The following is a 27,947-nucleotide window of genomic DNA, read 5'->3' on the forward strand; positions in this document are numbered from 1 at the left end:
GGGCAACTTAAATGCATAAAAATTATCTTTAGGACAATCTTACATAGGTATACATGACAGCAAAAGCAAGCATCAGGGCAGGAAACTTAAATGCATCAGAAATACTTTAAAAGTCTGCTTGAGAAGGATACCCCAAAAAATGCCCCCTCGAAACCCTAGAGGGTCTTGGAAAGCCTTGAATGAAAACTGCTGGATGAGGAGGGTGAGAATTCCACCACCGAACTGCCAATGCCTCAGACTGCTGGACGAGGAGAATGCCAGGGCCCTCCCTCTCCAGCTTTAGTTCTGCAGTGCCAAACTGGAGTCAAAACAGAAGACACACACTGAACGGCAATAGAAGTACGGAAAGCTGCTGACTAAACAAACCAACAGCATCTACAATGTAAGGTCAGTGTGAGAAAATTCAGATGCCCAGTCAATGCTACTAATGACGATGGCGACACCTGATTGCTGGAGGTCACAACTAAGGCAAGTAAGAGGCAGAGGGAAGACTCGTCTGGTAATGAAACCCCAACCTCCCACATTGCCGCGTGCTTTCTTTTCATTAATCGAAGCATAGGTGATTTACAATGCTACCCTGCGTCTTATCCTAATGGCTAATTTAATATTCTTATTTGGATGACTGTACATCAATCACTCGACAGCTGTTATACACTTTAACAGCACAATGAAAAGTCTTGGATCTCTTCAAAACTGAAGACAAGAAAGAACTATGTTCCAGGCTTTTCACTTAATCCTCATGACACTCTGTGAAGTGGGTGCTTTGGTATTATTCCCACTGCACAAACGAGGAGCCTGGGTTTGGGGGATGAAGTGCCTTGCTCACAGCCACACCGTTAATAAATGGCAGAGCTGTGCTTTGAGCCCAGGGCATCACTCCAGAGCCAATGATTTCAACCACCAGGCCACACGAGGTTGTGCCAAATAAACTGCCAGAAGGGGTTGTGGTCTCTGACAGTAATTTTTTTGTTCTTGTTCCAGGCTAATTTAGACTAGAAAAAAAGAAAAATTCCCAAAGGAAAATCCTTGATCAATTCAACACAATGAGCTTTGAGGTGAGGATCTTAAAGGGCAATAAATGTTATCATGTCAACAACCAGAACAGAGGATATGAAATAATATACTTTCCCAACTGTGGCATGGGAGGATCAGAGGCCCCTAAATGATAGAAATATGGTGTAGGTGTTCTTTTTATTTCTATTAAAGGGCTTTCATTTAACATCTGCCAATGGATTCCTGCCAATTCATATCTAAAAATACATACCAGTGGGCATTAAAATGAAACAGTCTTCACCAAGCAGTGCAGCATTGATCGCCTCTAGCTGATTAGTTCTAAAATTATGCAGGCCAAATTTCTTATGAAAAATCTTCATCATTTCTTTTGTATGAGGAAAATTAAGACTCTGGAAACGCTCATGTTTCGGATTTCTGGATGCTAAATTCTGCTCCATCTTGTCTAAGAAAATAATCAATGTTAAGAGAAATCGGGGCGTTATTGTAACCAGTAAGCTTTAGCATCTGAGCCCACTGCCCTGCAGAAGCGCTGGTGTGCGGTTTGCCACAGCACACCCTTCTTTACCTATTTATCGGGGTCTCCTTGCTGCCCAGTGTCAAGGCCACCAGAGACTTCCTAAGGGCCAAGTTCAAATTTTTCCTTGATTTTTTTTTACAGCACCTACCCCTCCTATATATTCTCTCCTCCTTCTCTTTTGAACTTCAAGACAATCATGGGGGGACTTCCCTGGTGTTCCAGTGGCTAAGACCCTGTACTCCCAATGCAGGGGGTCGGGGTTCTATCCCTGGTCAGGGAACTAGATCCCACATGCCTCAACTAAGAGTTTGCATGTGGTACTAAGACCCCCATGCAATGCATGTACATGGAACAGTCAAATACATACATACAGATTAAAAAAAAAAAAAAAGAAAGACAGTCCTGGGTTTTCTACTCACTCTAACTTCCTTTTCCTGGCTCCATTTCCATCTGTCCCTGAAATGTGGGAGTCTCCGACACTTGGGACTGGGCTCAGTAGACATTCTTTTTTGGAATTTTCCTAGTTCTTTGACCTTAAACATCGCTGATGTGCACAGAATGCCCAGATCTCTTTCTCAAGATTAGACTGACGCCCTCCTAAGTCCCAGGGCTGCACGCACCTCCAACTGTCTGCAAGATACTTCCACCTGAATGACTTCCCAACACTTGAAGCTCAGCAAGCCTTAAAATAGCCCTCCTCAGCTCTGCTCCAAATCTGCCTCTGCCTCCTGACTTCTCTTTCTGTTCACGGTGTCACAGCTTTCTCAGTTACCGGGTCTGAAAGCTCAGAGTCATCCTAGCTCCCTATGAATCTCCCTCCATCATGCCACTCGCCTCTGCCCCCACTTCCGCCCCCTCGCTGTCGCAACTCTGGGTGGGTGCCCACAGAGTGCAAAAAGTGCTCACTCCAGCTCTGGCAGTTCCTTTTACCTCAGCCCTCAACTGTCTCAAAGATAACTGCAAACACCAGGCATGACACACTCAAACATGACATAGAAATAAATCCATTAATGGTTATTTTAAAGGTCAACAGCATAGCTGTAAGAACAACCTCTGTGGGATTAAGTCATCAATGGCAAAAATAGGGAGGAATGCACTTTACACCATACACATACAAACTTAAAAAAGAAAACCACCTTTTGATAACTTTATAAGGTCAATGAAAGGTTTTAAAATCAATTTTGGCTTTTCTCTGCAGCCTTTACAATGGCTAATTTCACTATTCCAAAAAGTTCTCTCACTAAACTGTGAGCTCCAAGCAGGTAGGAACTCTTCGTTATCCATCTATCACTAGGACCTGAGCATAGCACATGGTGGCCACTCAGGAAATATTTGCTGAGCGGATTAAAATGATCCTAGACCAAAAAAATGATTTGACTGACTTAAGAAATTTCTGACTTCTTAGGTTTCTTAGGTTGCTGTAAATTTTAGTATTTTGACATAAAACCTGTTCCACAGCTTTATAAACATCATTTCTTATCAATCCAGGATTCTAAAAATACACACGACGACATTTTAACATATAAATTCAGCTTTGCTTTTTATCCATCCCCCAAATTGTTAAAACTTGGCCCTCCTGAGCTTTATTGTTTTAGGGACTAAAAAACGTTAAAGGCAAAGCACATTTGTAACGACTTTTGGAGCTTTACTACAATAGGTTATAATTACACATTTTATAAAACTACAGCTGGTACCCAGACAAAGAGCAACTTGCTTCTGAAACTGTGATTTTTAATTCATATTATCAGCAGAAATTTGCATAGAAACAATGTCATTCTCAGGCAATGATGATTTGCTATGGTTTCTCTTGTACAATTCCTATTTTGGACAGTTTTGTTGTCAAAGAAAATATAAGCATTCCATGTATTGTAAACTTACCAGGGTAATTCGGAATTGACTCTGAGAAGTTTTTATTTTGAGTGGTAGATGCCCCTGGAAGGCAGTCTGTCTTGGCGGAAGAGGGTCTTTCTGACACTGATTTAACTGGTCGACCTTCCTTAATGGGTGGGTAGGCAGCTGTGGAAGATTTGCTGGCTGCTAAGTTTTGCATCAGATTTTCCCAGTCATCATCATCATCGTCAAAGTCATCTATGTCAAAATTGTCAATCTCGCAAGCAGCCTGGAGCTCTCTTTCCAAGTCATTTATGGAGGTGGTATGTTTATTCTGATCTTTCACAGCCGTGCTTGTGAGAACATTTCCTGGGAAATCAGGGCTTTCATTTCTTTTCTCTGCCCTCGGTGTTTCAGCCCAGTTGCTACTTACAAAGGACTTCTGTAAATGGGAACTGAATAGCGGTCTTTCAAAGGGACTCTTTGTGGTGGCTAAGACTCCCGTCTTTCCTAGGGGAGGAGTCAGTAAACGTTCCCGGGTGGACATGGAATTTGAGGGGAGGTGTGGAAGAGTAAACTCCTTCACAGCATTCCCTGCAAGACAGGAGTCACCCTTCCGAAACGCGTAAGGTAAGGAAACAGAGGCCAAGTCCTTCACAGGGCTCTCCAGGGGATCAGGCCTACACCCCCACATGGCGCTAAGAACACTGGCATCACTGGGATCAAAATCCGCTTCAGCTAGGAGTTTCCTTCTGAAGAGAGAACACAGGATGCCAAATTAACAATGAGTAGTTGGCAATGGTGTGGGCTTTCCTGGTAGCTCAGTGATAAAGAATCTGCCTGCCAGGCAGGAGATACAAGTGCGATCCCTGGGTGGGGAAGATCCCCTGGAGGAGGAAATGGTAACCTCCCCCAGTATTCCTGCCTGGAGAATTCCATGGACAGAGGAGCCTGGTGGGCTACAGTCCATGGGGTTGCAAAGATTCGGACATTACTTAGCAACTAAACAACAACAGGCTGGCAATGGTAGGGTACACACAAGTTTATGTTTAATTTTCATGCCGAACTGGCGAAATATTTCCAACCTTAAAAATCTGAATACAAATGCTAAAGGAACAGTTTGAAAAAGTAAATTAAGACATAATGCAGAGCACAGGGAACTCTACTCAATACTCTGTAACAACATATGTGTGTGCTCAGTTGCTCAGGCATGTCTGACTTTTTGAGAACCCATGGACTGTAGCCCAGTAGCATCCTCTGTCCATGGAATTTTCCAGGCAAGAATACTGGAGTGGGCTGCCATTTCTTCCTCCAGGGGATCTTCCCGATCCAGGGATTGAACCCATGTCTCTTACATCTCCTGCACTGGCAAGCAGGTTCTTTACCTGGGAAGCCCTGTAATAACGTATTTGGGAAAAGAATCTGAAAAAGAATAGATACATGTATATGTATAACTAAGTCATTTTTTTGGTATACCTGAAACTAACAACATTGTAAATCAACTATATTCCAATCATAGAATTAAAAAAAAAAATGACAGTGATAAGTATGCTACACCATTTGTGGGGCAGAATGCCTGGAAATCTTGCCCTGTATCTTTGACACTTACAATGTCGGTGGAAATGCAATCAGATCCAGAAGGAGAAAAGTCAAGATACCTTATGTCCCGCTGCTGGAGCAGCTCGTTCCCACAATCCAAAGCTTTCAGCTCATCATCAGGAACAGCATCAACTAATTTACAGATTCGGTCCATCACACGGATAAGCTGCTGCTGTAAACTTGTCTGTCTAGCTGTAAAGTAATTATGCTATGAATATTTTTCACCACCAACAAAAAAAGACTTAAAATCTTGAAAGCCCTGCATGTAACACCTGAAGTAGTTTAAAAACAGGATTCTGAACAATAATATATTCTCCGTTATCTGCCTCTGAAATCATCTGAAATCAGACTGGCTCTAATCTGTATCATGAGAGCTAAAAACTGTTATCGTTTCATTTCCTGCTAATTCTTATAAGGTAACCAAGGTTGCGGTAAGATAGTAAAGTTTTATGGTTTTTTTTTTTTTTACTTTTTCAGATGTAAATCTCACCATGCCCACACAGAATACGTCATACAGTTTGGACAGGTAAGAACTCCACTTGTTGCTCTCGTCTGCCTGCCAACCAGAGCTTCCTAACAGCACGGCACTTACACTTTCCTTTTGGAGACCACTCCCACCCTCCACCCCAACCCCTACCTCCTCAGTGGGCATGTGACGTGAGGCAGTTCAATGAGAATTAGATCTGAGAGTTTTTTGACTGAATGGAAAAGAGGACCTCTCTCTTCAACAAGCTGGACTGGCTGCAGGTGGCCAACTCTGCCACCCTGAGGGAAAATACAAGCTTGAAAATAAGGCCAAGGTAAGGGAAAGCAGAAAACAGAGATGGAGGGAAACGGAAGATTGAGATGGGGAGACGTGAGAGGCAGGTGTGAGAGAGAGATGCCTGCTAACACCCGTACGGACATGTGGATCCAGCCAGCCCACTCCACACTTTCACATTTCAGCTGTATAACTAAGAAATAGATAGAGGAGGGATGGCTTTAGATGAGGCAAAGGAAAAACAATGGGTTAGGGGAGCAATGGGAAGCAAGAAACATGCCTACCGACCCCTGGGGCCTACGGTGTTCAGGTGAAATAAACAGTTTAGGCAGCTACAGAAGCAACAGTGTTCTCAGAGACAATCAGAGAAGAGGAGGCGGCTACTGGGAAATTATTGAGCAAGGGAGCCAGCTGATGGGTCTAAGGAGAGGAAGCGAGGACAGATGAGCATGGGGGTGTGGACACGACCCCGGTGAGGGGACCCGCATGTCCATGTGAAAACGATGTGGGAGTGAGGACTTTCACTAGTGACTGACGTAAACAGGGTCCCGAAGTATGAAGTGGTACAAGTGCACTCACCGCGCTCCTGTTTGACATCTGTTTTCTCTGGAAGGAGAACGGGCATTGGATTGGAAAGAGTAGCATAAACAACAGTCCAAAGGAAATGAAAACCAAGACAGGCTCAGAGATACAGTTATTGGAAAGGAGCTCAAGTCTCTTTGTCTAGACAGATTACACCTCAGAGTACAAACGAAACCTGCAAAAGAAAATCTCACTAATACATGAGGCGTCTAGTTAATAGGAGAGTTGAAGGGAGAGTGAAGACAGTCAAACATTGTTCTAATTTTCAAAAAAATTCTAAAGGGATGCCAAAAGCTACAGGCTGGCGTTCTTAAAGTTAATTCAAGGCAAAATTCTAGAACATGTTATCAAATGGCTGCTTTGTGAGCTCTAAGAAAAAGAGGAAACAATTACAGAGTTCGCAAGAGTTCATAAAAATACAACAGCCATCTCAACGTAGTTCCTTTTTTGAAAGGATCACTAGACTGACAGATAACAGAAGCCCCCATTTATTGAAGGCCCGCAGTGCAAGGGGCACTTTACCTTGAACCCTGACAACAACCAGGCAAGGCAGATACTATTCTCATTTAACAGAAGGAACAGAAACTGCGGTCCAAAGAGGCTGAACTACTTTGGCACAGTCACCAGCCAGGAGTGGGAAGAGGGAGGCTTGCACACAAGGTCAGCATTGCTCTAGAGCCAGTGGCCCACCTTTTTCCTCTCGCTGCCTCAGACTTTCAAATTCTGGAGTCAATTGAGCGAGTCTTTCGTATCCCCAGGGACAAGGGAGAGAAACACAGTCTGAAGGCAGATTTGTAACAAGATGAACACGAGGTGGTGATGAACAGACTGCTGTCAGCTGAGAGGGAGGCCGCTAAGGACATTGTGTAGGACTCTGTCCTTGCTCTCGTCTTAGCCAACCATTTCATCAGTGAAACCTGATGATGCAGGAGCAGTATGGTGCAGTGGCTACCAGTGCAAATTCAAGAGTCTCAAGACTGCTGGGTCCATATCCTAGCTCTGCTGCTGTCTAACTCTATGACCATGAGTATTATTTAGCTCTCTGGTACCTCGTACCTTGGTTTCCTTATTTGTAAAATGGGATAACAGAAACTATCTTAAAGGATCATTGTGAGGATTAAATTAATTAATGTTGTAATGCACTTGGAAGAGTGCCTACATCAGGTATTTCAGGAGCATCTTTAACAATAAATTCAGAGACGAAAATAAACAAAAATCCAGAGGAAACAGGAACCACACCAAGAGATCACTGCACATGTATGTGCACGCACACACACACACACACACATACACCGTAAGTACAGCAACTCTCAAACACACATTCACATACCCCCTAAGTATAATACCCATCAAATAAGAATAGAAAACATTACAGAAATACCCATAGATTACAATGCAGCTGTTGGAAATTAATCTGATAAAAATGAAAAATTCCATGCAAGAGTTAATTTAAAAACCGAGGACATCTCTCAGAAAGCAAAAAAGGCAAGAGATAAAAATCAGAAAAGTTAATTAATGGAGGTCTAATGGTCCAATAGCTGAAGTTCCGGGAAGAGTGAAAGAGAAAAGAGGAAACAAAAAGAAGAAAACAAAAAGAAATAATACCAGGAAAAATTCAGACTGCTGCCACTAAGTCACTTCAGTCATGTCCGACTCTGTGCGACCCCACAGACAGCAGCCCACCAGGCTCCCCCGTCCCTGGGATTCTCCAGGCAAGAATACTGGAGTGGGTTGCCATTTCCTTCGCCAATGCATGAAAGTGAAAAGTGAAAATGAAGTCTCTCAGTCATGTCCAATTCCTAGCGGGTCACCCCATGGACTGCAGCCCACTAGGCTCCTCCATTCAGACTAGAAGGAAACAAATTTCTAGTCTGGAAAAGCCTTTGGGAAACAGAAATCAGGAGTGGGAAGGAGACAAAGCAGTTTTTCAAAGCCTTTAGGTGCTACTGGATTATTTATACTAGATATTTAATAGAAAATTTAAAAATGAATTAGAAATAAATCAAGCAAACAAAAAGTACTAAACTTTAAGTGAACACCAAACCCAGAGAACTTGGAGGATGGTCTAGAAATCAGTACCTATAAAAAAGAGGTAAAAGATCTAATATTTAGCTCTAGGCACTTCACATTTATCTCACAGAGATTAAAGCTACAGGAAGGCAAAATTTTGGTGCAGTATGAGAAAAAAAATTCCTCCTCTATTCTAAAAACACTACTTATTAGAGAGTCATTTGGTGAGAAAACAAGTTTCTGAGTTTCAGAGTTATCTGAGCAAATGCTGGTGGTTGGTTATTACGGATGATTCACTATTAGATCAAAAGAAACTACAGATTCATCATCTTATACTATACAGTCACAGGCTGAGAATACAACCTTACTTTGTTTTCAAAAGTAAGCAGCTACAACATGTGTTACGTCTAAAATTCTTTTGTACCTTCACAGCTTGTGCTGGTTTCTTGATTAGGCTGTTGTGTGGCCATTTCCTTGGGTTTTGACAAGTCTTCTGATGTGCTAAGACTATGCTTTTTGTCAGAGGTGTCAAGATCCTTCAACATACTACAAATTAAAAAAACATTAAACTGATCAGAGTACAGACTAGACCAAATGCATACTTTTCCCTCTAATATTTCCCACAACTGGTTAGACACTATGTAACAGAAAAGAGAAACATGTCTCTGTATCTCTATTGTAAAACCTCTTAGGTGGTGGTTTAGTCGCTACGTCATGTCCGACTCTTTTGTGACTCCATGGACTGTAGCCCACCAGGTTCCTCTGTCCATGGAATTTCCCAGGCAAAAATACTGGAGTGGGTGCCATTCCTTCTCTAAGGGATCTTCTCAGTCCAGGGATCGAACCCTCGTCTCCTGCACTGCAGGTGGGTCCTTTACCAACTGATCCACCTGGGAAGACCTAGCTGGCCCTCAAAGTTTGCCATCTTTTGGCCCTGATATTAACACACATAAACATGGTCATTCGGGCTGGATATAAAAAATACTTTAAAGTAACAAAATAAATTAGTATTAACTAAGTGTTAGAGAGAGGATACTATGGCAATCCGAAGAAAGCTAAAGCTTATGAAGGAGGGAGACTGTCAGTTTACTCTCATTAGGCGCAATAGAGCTCAGGGTTACCATAGGAACATAACTGGAGATAAAGCTGTAAAGACAATTTGGGGCCTGCAGAGAGAGGATTTTGAGGGCCATCTAAAGAGGTTTAGGAATACAGGAGATACAAAAATATGTTCTCCTTTTTGTTATATATTTTCTAACCATTACATCTCTGAAATAAGTTCAGAAGTCACAACCAGCACTTTAAAATGTAATAAAATATAACAAAATGTAAGTGTGCACTGCACATAAAGCATTTGTGAAAATCCTCTTTTAGTTTTATAATATATACAAATATGTATACAAGGTTGCAGTTGAAAATATATACAGAGAATTTATCTCAGAAACCACCTTAGAAAGAACCATTTTCCAACTGCTGAATATCTAGGTAAAATATACTAAATTGTGGTATGACAACTCAATAAATTATGTAGCCATTAAGAGGAATAAAAATAATGACTATGCGGCAATATGGAAAACGTTTTAAAAATAATGTCAAAAGAAAAGCAGATTGAAAAATGACAGCAACATGTTGATTATGGCAATGTAAAAATCATACACACGTATAGAGAAGGAACAAAACAATGTGGACAGGGAGAGGGGAGGAACGAATCAGGAGGACGGGGTGCAAATACAAACTGGGCTTCCCTGGCGGCTCATAAAAAAGCTGCCTGCAGCTCAGGAGACCTCGATTCAATCCCTGGGTTGGGAAGATCCCCTGAAGAGAATGGCTATCCACTCCACTATTCTTGCCTGGAAAATTCCATGGACAGTACAGTACATGGGGTCGCAAAGAACTGGACATGACTGAGCAACTAACACTTTCACTTTCATATACAAAATAGACAACATACAAGGATTTACTGTATAGCACAGAGCATTATATTCAATATCTTTTAACAATCTATATAAGAGTATAATCAGAAAAAGAAAAATACAAACCCTAAATCGCTATGCTGTACACCTGAAACTAACACAATATTGCAAATCAACTATACTGCAATTTAAAAAATAAATAAATAAATAAACTTAATGTGGATAAAGAAAATGTTTGGTTTGTTGGACTCTAAGACTATCAGTCAATATCCTGTTAAAGTGGCTACAGTGTTATCTGTGCAATACACACTTGAAATAACCCTACACTGGATCTTAGCCCATTTGCCATTAATGACGTCATCTCAGACAATCCCCTGTTCCTCCCTAGGCTTCAACTCCTTCACCTGAGAAATAAGAATGCTGTTGAATAATGCTATGTGAACTTTTGCTGAGTTTTTTCCCCACAACTCTGTCTGCATTTTTATGGGGGAGATGAAAGAGGGGAACTTTTGGAGTTTTTCTGTTTTGTTGTCAAATAGCAATCACGCTTCACCCTCTCCCATCTCTGTAAACATCTCAACCCACCTGTTAAAACAAAAACCCAGAGAAACCAGCTTATGTAGACAAACACCTCCTTCCTGTCTGCCTTCCTTCCTTCAGGTGATGTACTAGAGGGATTTGTTTCTCATCAAAATATGGTTAGCAGCATAGTATGTAACAGACCTCTCAACTGAGTGGATTTAGGCTGGAGCCAGTATGGCAGTAACAACGACTATTAGTATTTTAAGCTATTAATGAACTATGTGGATTCTCTCTTTTGCCATAACACCACCAATTAATCACCACCATGTCACAAATTTATCAAAATTCAGTGAATAACAAATACCAATGGTCAATTCTATTAATATTTGGATTAAGAAAAATTTTTAAAAGAAGAAGAAAGGACACTTAGTAAAAGTCACTTCGCAAAGAAGGTGTTAGTTTGGGGTCATTTCAGGTCTAGGAAATCAGTATCTTTAGGACTACATTCCACATATCAAGATCAACTACATAAAACCATTTGGAGGTGCCATGTAATTAATGATAATTGGACTATATAGTTTTAGAATGCCAACAATTAAATAAAATTTATATAAATAGGAATTTCTTGATGTGTTCATTTGAATACAAAACAAACTGCATTAGCATGAAATTAGTCAATTCTGAGGTGACATTACACAACTAAAATTATTTCAGCTATCTCAGAAACAATGTTTATTAATTAATAAAACTATTTTACCTAGAGCATTTTAAAGAGGATGAGGAGGTAGAAGTCATTCCTTCTTCTGGAGAAGGTGGGACAAAATCTATGTCATAATCATCTTCGTCAAGCTCAATACATGAAGACTTCTCCACTGAATGTAATTCTGTTTCTTCCAAGTTTTTCTTCTTTTCACAATTACCTAAGTAAAACAATTGATGGTTATCCACTTTAAACATAGCAGTGTGTACATGCCACCCCAAACTCCCCAACCAACAGGATCCGACTGTGCAGCACAGGGAACTCTGCTCAATGTGATGTGGCAGCCTGGATGGGAGGGGAGTTGGTGGGTGGGATGGATACATGGATGTCTATCGCTGAGTCCCTTCACTGTTCCTCTAAAATTATCACAACACTGTTAATTGGCTACACCCCAATACAAAATAAAAAGTTTAAAAAACAAAGTAAAATAGTTGATAAGTGTAGGTTATTTTAATATTAACGAGCCAGAAAGAACAGGGTGTGAGCACTTAAAAGTGAGTGCTTTGGACAAGGTAAAAGCATTCGCAGCACTTTGTACTGATGAGTTCTCTCCTTTCACACGTTGATGTTGGCTTGTTTCTTCATGGAAGAGGACTGAATCAACTGGATTAAGTCCACCAGAAGCTGGACTGAGGCTGATGATTTGCTTAAGGATTTTCATGACTGTCTCCAGTCAAATTAAGAAACTCATATTTAGTATCAGTCCTTTCATTTCTATTTTTCATTCATATTTAAATAAGGGTAAAGTACAGTAAGTAAGCCTGAGGGTTATACAAGTACCATTATTGATACAGATAAACAATGTCTGCCTTATCCCAAAGGCGTCTTAGTTATTTAAGTCTCCCAGAATACATGTCTCTCTCAACTATGTGGGAAAACAGTGCCAAATCGTTGCTCTCTAGTTTACCTTTTGCCAAATCTTCTCTTCATAAATAGTAACACATTTGATTAGACTATAGTCTTGCTTATAATCAGTCACTTTTCAGTCCCCTCTTACCCTGCAGTAACCTTGATGGGATTCGGTGTTTAAAAATATTAGTCTCATATTTACAATTATTTCATAAGGTGGGTACCTCCACATATGGCTGATCTCAGCTATTAAGTTCTAGACATCTAATAACTATGAGACCTAAACAGAAAACTATTTGAATGTAATTTATAATACTTGAATAGTATGATTATATTGTATTATTCATCAGTATTAGGCAGTGCAAATCATAAAAGAATCATAACACAAAGGCTTCGTTTTATCCCAATTCTACTACCGACTAGTTAGCACACCATCAAGAAGCCACTTGAACTTCTATGGAAACTTCTCTTCTTTTTATTGAAGTATAGTTGATTTACAATATTGGGTTAGTTTCAGGTGTACAGCCAAGTGATTCAGTTTTTTGCAGATTTTATTTCATCACAGGACATTATCAGATAATGGGTATAACTCCCTGTGCTACACAATAAATCCCTACTGCTTATCTATTTTATGTATAGTAGTTTGTATCTATTAATTTCATATTCCTAATTTGTCCCCCCCTCCACTTCCCTCTCCCTTTTGGTAACCATAAGTTTGTTTTCTATGTCCCTGCTTCTGCTTTGTATACTTATTTTTATTATTTTTTAGATTCCACATGTGATATCACAGTAATTTTCTTTCTCTCTCTGACTTATTCCATTAAGCATTATATTCTCTACATATTTCTTTGTATTTAAAATCACAGAACTATCCTTGCTAATATAAAAACTATATTAGCAGAATAAAATCTTTCATTTCCTTAGTACGCAAGAACGTGGCCCACAGATGGTTCAATAAGCACCTCTATATATCCTAAGGACAAAAGTTAAATCATATTTGTGACTCTTCCCAATGTCTAGCTTTGAATAAACTAATACAATCAACCTTTTGAAATGAAATAATAATTTTTACCTCTTTCCGCTCCCAAATGAGTTTTTAACGAGTGATTTTCCTGAGTATCTTCATTTATCAGCTCTTCGGGATCGGGGTCATCATCAATGCAAATCACATCACTACTTAACCATTCTGAGTCATCCTTCTGTTTCTCAGTCAAATGTTCCTGCTTGCTCTCAGAGGAGGAGGGAGCCAAATCAGTCTCCCCTGTATGTGTTTTATTAAGCTGCGCTTTTACTAAGTTCCTCTTAGACTTTTTTGATTTCTGAGCAGTGCTTACTCTTACGAAGTGGTTTTTACATGGTGTCACAAATGCTTTAGAATTTCCAGAAGTATCGAAGTCATCCATATCATCCCAATCATTGAAGGCAATAAGAGAATCTGATGAGGAACTAAATTCTAATTTCTTGAAAGTAGCATTGAGGGATTGCTTTATAACCGGTGTGTTCTGGGCCGTACATGAAACTTCCTGGGGAACCTGCGACAAACTTGGCAATAATGGTTTTGAACCAACTCTCTTAGTTTGCGGTCCGGATGGAGCACTTTTAAAGTCATTGATCCCCGTCTGCTGATTGGTGGTGTGGGGTAAAGGTTCACTGAAGGAAAAGGCCTCAGTAATATTAACATCTTTATCACTCAACACAGGTGTTTTTGCCACTGACACACTAGTTACAGAGACATCGTTGGCTGAAGGCACTTTCTTTTTAAAAGTGAAACCTCTGAAAAAGAATTGAAAAACTGAATTAGATGGATTCATTTTAACAAACCCAGAAAGTATACAAAACTCTGATTTTTTTTTTTACTAATTTATATAATGACTTACCTTCATTGTATCCCAAATGAGCAAAGAATCTATATGCCTCTCTGACTTTAAAATATGTAAGGAAACTTACATTATGCTTTGTATGCTCTGATCCTTCCTATTCAGGAGCTCATTACTCAGCTTTGAGACTATCCAGGCCATTCCCATTACTTTGCCTCTCAGGCTCATAGTCCTTAATTAACAACCTCTCCAGAGAGGGGGAAAGCAGAAGCAAAGAAGAGAAAAGACGCAAATGTGACTACTTGTTGCGACTCTGATAAAAGTTTTATGGGGAAAAGAATTAAAAACTTCCAGCTCTGCTGAAATCTGAAAGACAAGTGAAAGGGGCAAGGACCCTGGACATCTGCGGGCTTTAATGACATGAAAGTCAATGGTAACTTTAAAGTCAAGCACAAAGAATGTGCCTAGAACCTGCTAAGGGCACAATGAGGGCTATACATCATTAGGTCTGTTAGAAGGACTTTGGAGTACAGCTTGAAGGAAAGAACAGAACTGGAGAGCTATAGTTTCCTTACAGATGGTTTTCGAAAAGGACATAAAATTATATTAAGATACTAAAAACACCGATTTGGGTCTTCCCTGCTGGCTTAGTGGTAAAGAGTCCACCTACTAATGCAGGAGACATCGGTTCGATCCCTGGTTTGGGATGATCCCACATGCCAGGGAGGAACTCAGCTCGGCTGTCACAACTACTGGTTCTGTACTCTAGAGCCCAGGAACCACGACAAGAGAAGTCACCACAAGGAGAAGCCCGTGTACTGCAACTAGAGAGCAGCCCCCATGCATCATAACCAGAGAAAAAGCCAGCACTGCCAAAAAAAAAATTTTTTTAATAAAAAATACCAATTTGCTCATATTTACAAGATTCATTGTTCATTCAACGAATATTCATTGAGCAAATATCACGTGCTAGAAACTGTGCAAAGGTGCTGAACAATTCATTACCTGGTGTTGCTAAAAGATGCTCTATTATTATTTTGCAAGTGGGAAAACCACTGACCCTCTCATTTTCTCATCTCTACAATGAAAGAGTTGTAAGAGATGTTTCTTTTCACTTGAGTGCTGGTGCCTGTATGAAAGCAAACTAAAGTACTTACGAAGATTTCGGTTTTGAAAGACTCAATTTATTGTTAAGCTTTCTTGCCGAATGACGTTCCAGTTGTTCCTGTAGATTATTTTGAGGAACAGCAGCCATGATCCTGAAAAATGAGGGAGAAAAATATCAGTGGAATTACACGCTTTGCATTAATCACAATATTTACTGTTCCAACTGTGCCCAGAGTAATGAGACTTTTTTTTGGACAAAAAACTGTTTTGACATTTAAAACAGGTGACATTTGAAATACATAATCTTTAACTAACTGAAAGCTCACTTAAATAGCAAAATGACCTGGTTTTCCCCCAATGCTAAAAAAAGCACAAAAGATATTTTTAGGGAAGGGCTTATTAGGAAAAGGCTTGCAGAAAAAGGGGACCTGGCCTAGGTCTGAAGAATAGAGGGAAGGCAAATGGGGAGAGAAGTGTGAGAAAATGATCAAAGCACACTGAAAATCCAAAGAACAAAGGAATAACTGAGTTCTCCGCCCGAGGGGAAATCGGAAAAGAAGGATGAGCACTGTCAATGAGAGCAATGGTTTACCAGCAAGATGCTGTGCTTTGGAATCATCTGGTCTCAACCTGAAAGAATACTTTTACCAAGCATATAAATTGTGACACGGCTGAACTAATTCCTGGGATAATATGTAGCTTAGAGGCTTCCCAGGTGGTGCTAGTGGTAAAGAATCCAACTGTCAATGCAGGAGATTAGATGCGGCTCGATCCCTAGGTTGGGAAGATCTACAGGAGGAGGAAATGGCAACCTGCTTCGGTATTCTTGCCTGGGAAATCCCACGGACAGAGGAACCTGGCAGGCCACAGTCCATGGGGTCACAAAGAGTTGGACATAACTGAGCACCACCCCCGCAAGCATTAACCATCAATGTGTAGGTTAAGCCGTCTTAAAATTAAGGGGGCCGGAGACATTCCTGGTGATCCAGTGGCTAAGACTCTGTGCTCCCAATGCAGGGGGCCTGGGTTCAAAACCTGCTCAGGGAACTAGATCCCACATGCGACAACTAAGACCCAGTGAAGCCAAATAAATAAAAATTTTAAAAAATTACTGAGGCCTGGGGTGAGAGGTAGGAGGGAAATTCAATAGGGAGGGGACAATGTATACATACCTATGGCTGATTCATGTTGATGTATGGCAGAAACCAACACCATATTGTAAAGCAATTATCTTCCAATTAAAAGTAAACAATTTTTTAAAAATTACTGGGGCCAAATCAGGATGGAATAGCAGAATATATGGACAGTAATCAATTCTTATTTGAGCAAAGAGATATAACCTTCTTTCTCATTTTATCTTTACCAAAGATCTTCTTTTATTTTATGCCATATAGCTTAGGAGGAAGGGCTAACAATACCAAATGATATTCATGGAAATATGAAGTTTTACATGTATCACAGTCCACTCACTAATTATTAAATTATGTTTAACAAGTCTTTAGATAATAGTGAAAAAAGGAGAACTTCGAAGCAAGTGCAGTGGAAGAAATCTTCATGTGTTGAGCTTGATGAAGATGATTACAATATTGATTTTGTTCCACCTTCCCTGGAAGAAAAAATGATGTTTGCCTTTTCTTCCTCTTTCAAATGCCTTCAGTAAAATAACTAATTATGCTAAGTTGCTTCAGTCATGTCCAAGCCTGGTGTGTTGCAGTCCACAGAGTCACAAAGAGTCAGATACGACTTGGCGACTAAACAAGAAGTCGCTTCAGTCATGTCCAACTCTTTAGACCCTATGGACTGTAGCTCCTCTGTTCATGGGGTTCTCCAGGCAAGATACTGGCGTGAGTTGCCATGCCCTCCTCCAGGGGATCTTCCCCACCCAGGGGTCAAACCCATGTCTCTGATGTCTCCTGCATTGGCAGGAGTTCTTTACCATTCATACCACCTGGGAAGCCCAATTAATAAACACTGAATAACTATGTGAATTATATCTTAATAAAGTTGTTACAAAATAAACTCCAGTACTCTTGCCTGGAAAATCCCATGGACGGAGGAGCCTGGTAGGCTGCAGTCCATGGGGTCTCAAAGAGTCGGACACGACTGAGAGACTTCACTTTCACTTTTCCCTTTCATGCTTTGGAGAAGGAAATGGCAGCCCACTCCAGTGTTCTTGCCTGGAGAATCCCAGGGACGGGGGAGCCTCATAGGCTGCCGTCTATGGGGTCGCAGAGAGTCGGACACGACTGAAGCGACTTAGCAGCAGCAAACACCAGAAAGTAGACAGAAGGGTATAATGAACTCTTATGTACTCATTATCAACATTTATCAAAAACTGTCAACTCATCCAATATTGTTTCATCTGCACACACATCCCAGGGTCCCCACTTCACCATTCCAGAAGCCAACCTCTCAAAATAGTCATATTTTAATTCTGTCATTCCTTCTTTGTTCATTAGCTGGACTATTTCTACCAAGAGAAACGTACTCTGATCTACTATTTTTTTACCCAGCAGCGCAGCTCACATAGGAAAGACAGGATAAATGTTGCATTTTTTTCCCTTTATTAGTTTTCAAAATAATGAGTTAATTCTCTGGTAACCTCTATTGGTCAATTTTTTTTCTCAGTATCATTATAAATTCATGGATTAAACATTAGGTATGTTTCAATTCAATAGAATTATCACCCTTATTGATTCTCAAACTATTTCAAAACTCTTCAGAGGGAGCGTTTCCAGTTTGACTCTTCAGTCCTTTTTACTTCTTTAGTTTTGATTTTTATTGGGCTCTAGAGGATGGGCTGGGAAATACCTCCACACATTATGCCCCATGAGGGAGACGCCCATTCTAATTTCCTTGGGATTTTTCTTTTCTTGGAGCCACTGCTCCTGCTGGCAGTAGCCTCTTCAGGTCTACTGCTGAGAGGCCCCTCCTTGGAGGACAATTTCCTCTTTGTCCGACTCTGTGTGACCCCACAGACAGCAGCCCACCAGGCTCCCCTGTCCCTGGGATTCTCCAGGCAAGAACAATGGAGTGGGTTGCCATTTCCTTCTCCAATGCATGAAAGTGAAAAGTGAAAGTGAAGACGTTGAGTCATATCCTACCCTCAGCGACCCCATAGACTGCAGCTTTCCAGGTTCCTCCATCCATGGGATTGTCCAGGCAATTACTGGAGTGGGGTGCCATTGCCTTCTCTGTCCTCTTTTCCTTGGGGACTCTCTTATTTCCTGACTCTTGGGGTCACTAACTGGTTTCTTTTTGGGGAAAGATTTCTTCCTCTTGGGAAGATTTCCAGTGCCACCTCTTTTCAAGATCACTACTGACCAGCTCCTCCCTGGAAAAAGATTTTTTTTTCTTGGGTTTGGAAAAAGAGACAGACAGGTCTTCCATTCCATATTCCAGAGGAGCCTCCTGTTAGCGTTAGTAATAGTTGCTAAGTGTTTGATTCTTTGTGATTCCATGGACTGCAGCCTGCCAGCTCCTCTGTCCATGGAATTCCAGGCAAGAACACTAGAGTGGGTAGCTGTTCCCCTCTCCAGGGGATCTTCCCAACCCAGGGATCGAACCCAGGTCTCCTGCACTGCAAGCAGTTTAACATCTGAGCCACCAAGGAAGCCTCCTGGGGCTTTTGTTTTTTCTTCTTTTTGGGTCTTTGACTTGTCTCCTCATACTCCTCTGGGGCATGACTATTTTCTGAAGATGCCAGGGCAATTGCAGCCAGTCTTTTCTTTTCCTTCTTCAAGCGTTTCTTCTCCTGTTTCTCTAGCTTCCTAGTAATCTCAGTAGCCGCTTCCTCTGCCTGAACCATTGCCTCCGTCATGACACCCAGATTCTTTTGTGGAATTTCTCCAGTCTCACAGAAGGACAGACGCTCCTCAACTTGTTTTTGATGTTTCTCCCTAAATACACCAGTCAGTACCTCAGAGAAGCAATCAATTTGTGAGGCAATACTGGATTTGTTTGCCAGGTTATCAGGAGATGCGGCCTTTGCTCTTAGCAGCTGCTCAGCCAATGAAGGTAGAGTGGAACATGTGTCCATGTTTTGGGGTGTTACCCCTTGTCTTCAAGGCTCTGGAAACTTGGTTCCTTTGCTGGGCCCAGGGAATCACTCAGATACCAGGACTGGCTCTTCAGTCCTTTTGACATAAAGTTAGGCTTTGAGAGCTTCTTTACTCTTTGGAATAAAAAGATGCCCCAGACTTCTCTTGAGGCAGTTTTTTGCCCCAGACTCAGAATCAGGCATCTCTCCAAAGAGCCTTGATTTGTGTGTGTGTATGTGTGTGTGTGCGCCATGCTGCACAACATATAGGATCTTCATTCCCCAACCAGGGATTGAATCCTCACCCCGCTCAGTGGAAGCAGAGTCTTAACCACTGGACCACCAGGGAATTCCCCACCCTGATTTTTTTTTTTTTAGTGGAGAAGGTATATATTTTTTTATTTTTAAAAGATTTTTTTATGTGAACCATTTAAAAAGTCTTTATTGAATTTATTACAATATTGCTTCTGTATTTTATGTTTTGATTTTTTGGCTATAAGGCATGTGGGATCTTAAGCTCCTTGACCAGAGACTGAACCTACACTCCCCACATGGGAAGGTCGAGTCTTAAGCACTAGGCCACCAAGGGAGTCTCAGTGGAGAGTATTTTAAGACCATCATTCCCTGCATATCCAAAGGCACCTCCCCATTTTACATCCAGTTTAAAAGCACCGGCCTTTTGCCAAAGTATGTTTTCTCCAAGGCCCAGTCCAATATGGAAGTTTTTCACAGAATAAAGCCACACTACTGATCTCCACCAATGACGCGGAGACAGAGGCACACAGCCCTTCAGCCTTCAGACAAAGCAGGACAAAAGGTCCACGGCATCATTACACAACCTTTCCTAGCATTCCTTCTCAGGTTTTACTGTTCCTGTCTCATCCCTCTGCAAAATTTTCACACTTTATTGATTTTTGGATCAAAACTAGCCACAGTAGTCTATAATAAAGATTTCTAATATTATTCCATGGCACGATTTGATATGTATATTTGACCATCTTGGTAGTACCTACGTTTGACTAAGTATTTTGTAACTGCAGTGATAGATCGTGGATTCACAGTTAGCACACAGTCAGTAGTAGTGTTCGCTGCTCGGCTGTGTCGGACTCTTTGCAGCCCCATGGACTGCAGCCCCGCCAGGTTCCTCTGTCCATGGGATTCTCTGGGCAAGAATACTGGAGTGGGTTGCCATTTCCTTCTTCAGGGGATCTTCCCAACCCAGGATCAAACCCAGGTCTCCTGCACTGCAGGCAGATTCTTTACCATCTCAACCTTAATGTATCCTTCCCTACTTTCAAGCTACACTGCTCTTTGGTTATTCCTCACAGGGTGGCGTCCTCTAGTCAGTTATATTCTGAAGCACGGCAGCAAGGACATAATTTTCCTATGCCACAGCCTTCAGTAGTAATGCTTTTAAGAAGAGGTATAGAACATTTCTAGCACATTAGTATGCTTTCCCATGCTCTTTCCCAGTTGATACACACCATATATAACCACTATCTGACTATCACCATAGATTAGTTTTGCCTGTTCTTGAATTTCTTGATTCGTATATATGGATTCACACAGTATGTATTACTAATGTATATTTAAATGGTGTCTGTTAAATCATTTCTAATAGGTACACTAAAACATGAAATTAGAAGTACTTAAAATCAAGACCCAATACAATATCTTATATTTTATAATAGAGGTGAACCCATTAAAAACAGGGGCAAAAATGAGACTGTTCTCTTATTTTCACTCTCATGCTGGACATTCTTGCCAATGCAAAAATATGCAAAAAGAGAAATATACTAGAAAGGATGAGAATATCATCACATGTAGACAATTTGATTATATACTACTAACTCAATCCAAAGAAAATCAGTCATTAACAATAGACAATTAAAACTTCAGGAAAGTGGGTAAATAAAAGATAAATATAAATCCACAAAAGTCAAATGTATTTTCATGTAATAGTAATAACTAGAACATATAATTTTAAAAAAGTGTTCAATTAACAATAGCATGAAAAACATTAAGCTACCAATTAACCTAACAAAAGACATACGTCTTCATGATATAAAGAAAATGACCAAATATTACTGGGAAGAATAAAGAAAGATTTGGATCAAGAAATATATTTCATATTCTTAAAAGAAAGGTTTAAATATAGCAAAGATATTTCGTTCTATATTAGTGAGTTTAATAAAATTCCAATTAAAATACCACAAGAATATTTCACAAAACTCAACCAAAACACTTCATTTGACAAAAGCATGAGGCAAGAATACAAAATAACAATGGGATGGGAACTAGCATTAGAAATATTATAATCATATTAAGTGTAACTAATTTAAACAGCATGGTACTCAACTTTGAAAAAGAAAAACCAAAATATGTTTAGTGTGTAATGAGAGAAACATAACAAAATAAGGAAAGTAACCAATATTTAACAAATGTTATTAACATAATGAACACACAATATATTCTAGATCAGGAGTTGAAAAAACTATGACCTGCAGGCCAAAACCTGCCTGCAGCCTGTGTTTCTTAAATAAAGTTTTACTGAAACACAACAATGCCTGTTTATTCACATACTGCATGGTTGGGAAGTAACAACAGAGAATGTCTAGCCTGCAAAGCCTAAAACATTTACTATTTGGCCCCTCACAGAAAAGGCTTATTGACAATTGATCCTACTAGATTAGTGCTGGATAAAACAAGAAATTATTAAGTATTGGGTGGGGGGAATAGACTGTGAGTTCGGGATTGACATGGACACACAGCTTTATTTAAAACTGATAACCAACAAGGGTCTACTGTATAGCACAGGGAACTCAATACTCTGTGGTAACCTAAAAGGGAAGAGAATCTGAAAAGGGATGCATGTGGATGTACGTATAACTGAATCACTGCTGTACAGGTGAAACTAACATAACACTGTTATTCAACTATGCTTCAATATAATTTTTTATAAAGTTAAAAAAAAGAAGAAATGATTATATACAGTGAATCTCTGACAAGAAGATAAAATGATCAAGTCAAAAGTGAGAACCCAGAGAGGTAAGGAGAATACTGACAGTTATTTTTGTCCTGAGGACAGCTGTCTAATTCTGAGAATCTGAACATCAGTTTTGCTAGCCTTGGAGGGAAAAGATGGAGAGAATCAAAGTCAAGGCAAAACCATGGTGGGAACTGTTTCCCCATAAAACTGTCACCCCAAAGGGCTCTATCATTTGGGCAAAGGTAAACTAAAATTAAACCCCACCTCTATCCCCAGGTATCTACAAATAAAGTTACCAATCAGTGAGGTGCTGAGTGGGAAAGACCCTGAAACCACAAGCCCAAATTTTGAAAATCTTTTCAACCCAATTTTATCAATCACATATTTTAAAAAAAATTCAAGTCATGAATTTAGATTAAAGCAATCCTAACCCCAAGGCACCTGGCAGAAACAAATGCAAAAATGTATCTGGAGGACAAGCCCTTTATCTTATGCCTTAAATAGTTACCACGAGACAATGTGTAGCAAACAAAAATAGTCAAGCACAAAATGGAAACAAGGCACCAGGAATGAGAACTAGTTGTAACAGAAATAAACAGTATCAGACATAGCAGTATAAAGCTATTAAACCTCGTTTACAAAAATAAAAGACAAGCTTGAAAATATCTGCAGTAAACACAACTGTTAGATTGACCTTGTCAACAGAACTTTTAGGAATGAAAGCTACAACAACCAAAATTCAGAATTCAACAGATAGACTTTGTAGAACAGTAGACTGTTCAGTTGCTCAGTCGTGTCCAACTCTGCAACCCCATGGACTATACAGTATACCAGGCTCCTCTGTCCTCCACTGTCTCCTAGAGTTTGCTCAAATTCATGTCCACTGAGTCAGTGGATGATGCTATCTATTTCATCCTCTGCCACACCCTTCTTTTGCTTTCTATCCTTCCCATCATCAGGGTCTTCTGCAATGAGTCAGCTCTTAGCATCAGGTGGCCAAAATACTAGAGCTTCAGCATCAGTCTTTCCAATGAATATTCAGGGTTGATATCCTTTAGGATTGACTGGTTTGATCTCCTTGCAGTCCAAGGGACTCTCAAGAATCTTCTCCAGCACCAAATTCAAAAGTATAGATTCTTCAGTGATCAGCCTTCTTCTTCATGGTACAGCTCTCACATCTGTACATGACTACCAGAAAAACCAGACTATACAGTAGGTTTGTCATAGCTTTCCTTCCAAGGAGCAAGCAGCTTAAATTTGTGGCTGTAATCACCGTCCACAATGATTTTGGAGCCCAAGAAAATATAATTTATCACTGCTTCCACTTTTCCCCCTTCTATTCATCATGAACTGATGGGACCGGATGCCGTGATCTTAGTTTTCTGAATGCTGAGTTTCAAGCCAGCTTTTTCACTCTCCTTTTCACCCTCATTAAGAGGCTCTTTAGTTCCTCTTTGCTTTCTGTCATTAAAGTGGTATCATCTACATATCTAAAGTTATTGATATTTCTCCCAGCAATCTTGATTCCAGCTTGTGAGTCATCCAGCCAGCACTTTGCATGATGTACTCTGTATGTAAGTTAGGTAAGCAGGGTGACAATATACAGCCTTGATGTATTCCTTTCCCAATTTTGAACCAGTACACTGTTTCAGCAGACAACACAAAGCTGAAGAAGAGGAAATTAGTAACCTGGGGGGAAAACCAGAAGAAAGTGTCCAGGATCTGTCTCCATGGATTTCTCACACTCCTGCATGGTCCAAGCCTTCTGAGCAAAGGACATGTTAAGTAGCAAATGGCCTTGGTGGCTGTATTCCTCTGGAGGAATTAGGGGTCACACACTCCCCAGAGATATCTCACAGTAGCAAAGATAAAGCCCTTTCTTTTCTCTCCCTGGAGACGTTTCCCTACATTCAGGATAACAAACCTCAAGGTCCCTTCCTCTCTCAGCCAGGGGAGATTTACCTACATCTCAAGGTAAAAAGTAATCTCTCTGGAAGATATCCCAGAAACCCTCAAGTGCTCACAGTCTCTGAATTTTGGGGTTCCTTTCCTGGGATGCACACAACTGTATGCACAGGTATCATGTAGCTCTTATCACATCACCTTGTAGGAATTAGGGTGTAGGGAATGGATGCAAGGTATTGCCATAATAAACCACCTGTATCCCTCCCCAGGTGTCTGTGTCATTAGTACATGTTTAAGCACCTCTGTATGTGTCTGGCTAACTTGTGAGCTGAAAAACAGGGTAAAATTTAAGATCCTTCATAGTTTCTGACTTAATAGATGCATACACAGAATGATAAAGAAAACAGATGGAAAATATGAGAAGTTAAAAGACATGAAAGAGTAAGAAAGTCTAACATAAATCTAGCTCCAGAAAGAGGAGAAACTGGGGCAGAATATTTAAAAACATAACAGCTGGAACGTTTCCAGAATGAATGACACAAATCTTCAGATTCAAGAAAGGAAATATATTCCAAGCAAGACAGATAAAAATAAATCCACACCAAAATATATCAACTGCAAAATTTGTGGGGTGTTTTTCCCCCCTTTTCTTTTTTGGCTATACCAAGCAGCTTATGGGATCTTAGTTCTGCAACCAGGGATTGAACCTGGGCCCTGGCATTGAAAGTGTAGAGTCCTAACCACTGGACTGCCAGGGACTTCCCCTAATCATACAATACTTGGATAGACTTTTGGATAGATTTCTCTTCAGTAAAATTGGAAATCCTAAGACAGTGGAATGGAACACAACATTATAAATCTATACTTCCGACAATGACAGTGGATTGATTAACATCTTTCAATCTGCTGAAAGTAAGCTAGGACTCTTTTCCCAGCAAAAACAGCGTTCAAAAATTGAGACTGAATTGTATATTACATCACAATAAGGCTGTTATTTTTTAAACTGGCTATCATGAAAGAAGGAAATGGAACCCACTCCATTTGGCAACCCCCTCCAGTACTCTTGCCTGGAAAACCCATGGACAGAGGGGCACAACTGAGCAACTTCACTTTCACTTTTCATAATTAAAGAAACAGAGTACTGGTGAGGATGTGAAGTGAAACCTTTATCCACTGCTGGCGGGAATGTAAAATGGTGCAGTTACTTTAGAAAACAGTCTGGCAGTTCCTCAAAAAGTTAAACACTGAGTTATCATATGATCCAGCAACTCCACTGCTAGATATACACTCAAAAAAGCTGAAAACAGGTATTCAAACAAATACTTGTATCTGAATGCTTATTGGGGCATTATTTATAATAGCCCCAAACTAGAAACAACCCAAATGCCCATCAACTGATGAATGAATGGATAAAGGAAATGTGGGTAACCATATAATGGAATATTACTTGGTCATACAAAGGAATGTAGTACCGATAAATGCTACAGTGATGATGAACCTTGAAATACTAAGCTAAGAGAAAGAAGCCAGGCACAAGGAACAACATATGGTATGACCCCATTTATATGACATGTCAAAAATAAGCAAACCTATAGAGTAATTAGTGATTGCCTGGGGCAGGGGTGCTGGTTAGATTGTGGTTTGATGGCTAGGGGTGTGGTGTTTTTCTTTGGGCTGACAAAGCTGTTCTAAGATTCAGTGTGACAACTGCTGCACCGGTGAATATACTAAAAGCCTCTGAATTCTATACTTAAAATGGGTGAATTTTATGGTATGTGAGTTACAGCTAACAAAGTTGTTATTTAAAAGTCAAGACAGGGGACTTCCCTGGTGGTCCAGTGGTTAAAACTTCGCTTTCCAATGTAGGGGGTACGGGTTTGCTCCCCCGTCAGGAAGCTGAGATCCCATGTGCCTGGTGGTCAAAACACTAGAACATAGACAACAGAAACAATATCGTAACAAATTCAATACAGACTTAAAAAAAAAAGGTCCACATGAAAAAAAAAATCTTTAAAAAATAATCAAGGCAAAATAAAGATATTTTCAGATAATCAAAAACCAAGAGTTTACCACCAGTAGACTCTCATTAGATGCAATTCTGAAGGATGTACTTTCATGTAGCAGAAAAGTGAGCCTGGATGGATGACAGCTAGACTGAAGGACAAAGAAAGTGGCGGACATTCAGTTAAATCTATGCAAACCTTGACTGTACAAAATAACAGTGTCCAGTGGGGTTAAAAAAATAGGTAAAACACCCAACAATAGATGACCCATAAATGAGGGAGGCAAAGACAGTGAATGTGTTCCAAGGCCCTTGTCTTGTCTGTGAGGAGTGTAATTAGTGTTGATAAGCTTAAAACTTTGAGAGCATAAATATGCATTTGTACTTTCTAGGGTAACTACCAAAGAACAAAAGCAGAGTATGTAACTTAAAATCTAGAAGGGAAAAATGATTAAAAACAAACAAACAAAAAAACTTTCACCTGTAAGAAAGCTACATAAAAGAGGAAAAAAATAATACAAAGGAAAAAATAAGGTAGTAGATTTAAATCCAAAAATTTATAAATTATAATAAATGTAAACAGACTGTCTTGATTAAAAGATTACAATCTGAATAAATGGTATCTAATATTTGCAGATTATTAGAGTCACATGTAAAAAATTAGGTGTATAGGAAGGTTGAAAGAAGATGGAAAAAATATACAAAAACTGACCAAAAAAAGCTGATGGCTATATTCATATCAAAGAAAATAAATTTTAAGACATAAAGCTTCAGTAGAGATAAAGAATATAATGATAAAGAATTCAATTCACCGGGAAGATTCACTACTTTAAATTGGTATGGCTCATAAAATAACTGCAAAAATACATGCAGCAAAACTGATAGAATGACAAGAAACAGAAAAAAGCCTGTAATTATAGATTTAAAATTAGCGCTCTGTAAATGACAGAACAAGTAACTAAACAATCAGTAACAATCCAGAAATTTGAATAACACAAACTTGACAACTACACCATGTACACTTTTCAAGAACAGACATTTATAAAAACCAACCCTGTACTGGGTCACAAGGCAAGTCTCAACAAATTTCAAAGGACTGAATAATAATGACATGCTTCCAACCAATTGTAATTAAGCCCGAAATCAGCAATAAAAAGATAACTAGGAAAAAAAAAACTGTTTTCATATCCATTGATGATTCATACCTGAATAATATGGTTATATAATGAAGCCTTTTCTAATCCCATTCTTTAGCAGCTGGCATTACCATTTAGTAGTTGGCATTCCACTATCAAGAACTTTCCTGTCTCCCCTATTTGTTTTCTATCAGTAAAGATTCTTCATTTATTCAGTGGGTTGTAATCTATCCTGTCATTATTTATGTTGATGCTCTAATTGTTTCATATATGGATTATATATATATAGATTCTGAACTGGGGGAAAGGGAGCAGGAGTGAGGCATGACACCAGGGCACGCAGAGACTTTTGGGAGAGATGGGTATGTTCGCTAACCCGATTGTGGTGATGATATATGTATCAAAGCTGATCAAATCATAACTCAAATGTGTGCAGTTTATTATAGGTCAACAAAACAGCTTCAAAAAAGGCAAACTCAAGGAGCATCTCTAGAAGACTGAATTTTACTTCACTCTAGCTGTTTGATAACACTTGGGGCTTCCCTGGTGGCTCAGTGATAAAAGAATCTGCCTGCAATGCAGGAGACGAGGGTTTG

The 27,947-nt window shown here is 39.9% G+C and overlaps 1 protein-coding gene across 2 annotated transcripts in view; it reads right to left on the reverse strand.

Annotated features, from left to right (window-relative positions):
* BLM (BLM RecQ like helicase) overlaps positions 1-27,947 on the reverse strand; it is a 92,528-nt gene that overhangs the window by 51,919 nt on the left and 12,662 nt on the right. For both annotated transcript variants that reach the window (XM_005887156.3, XM_070358321.1), the window contains exons 2-8: positions 15,331-15,432; positions 13,429-14,129; positions 11,505-11,667; positions 8,737-8,858; positions 5,020-5,152; positions 3,410-4,113; positions 1,265-1,456 (exon numbers count right to left, since the gene is read on the reverse strand). In XM_005887156.3, the coding sequence (XP_005887218.2) occupies positions 1,265-1,456; positions 3,410-4,113; positions 5,020-5,152; positions 8,737-8,858; positions 11,505-11,667; positions 13,429-14,129; positions 15,331-15,428 (2,113 nt within the window). In that variant the 5' untranslated portion in view covers positions 15,429-15,432. The remainder of the gene's footprint in view (positions 1-1,264; positions 1,457-3,409; positions 4,114-5,019; positions 5,153-8,736; positions 8,859-11,504; positions 11,668-13,428; positions 14,130-15,330; positions 15,433-27,947) is intronic.

The sequence above is a fragment of the Bos mutus genome, chromosome 21 (genome assembly GCF_027580195.1).
Source record: "Bos mutus isolate GX-2022 chromosome 21, NWIPB_WYAK_1.1, whole genome shotgun sequence".
Classification (NCBI taxonomy): domain Eukaryota; kingdom Metazoa; phylum Chordata; class Mammalia; order Artiodactyla; family Bovidae; genus Bos; species Bos mutus.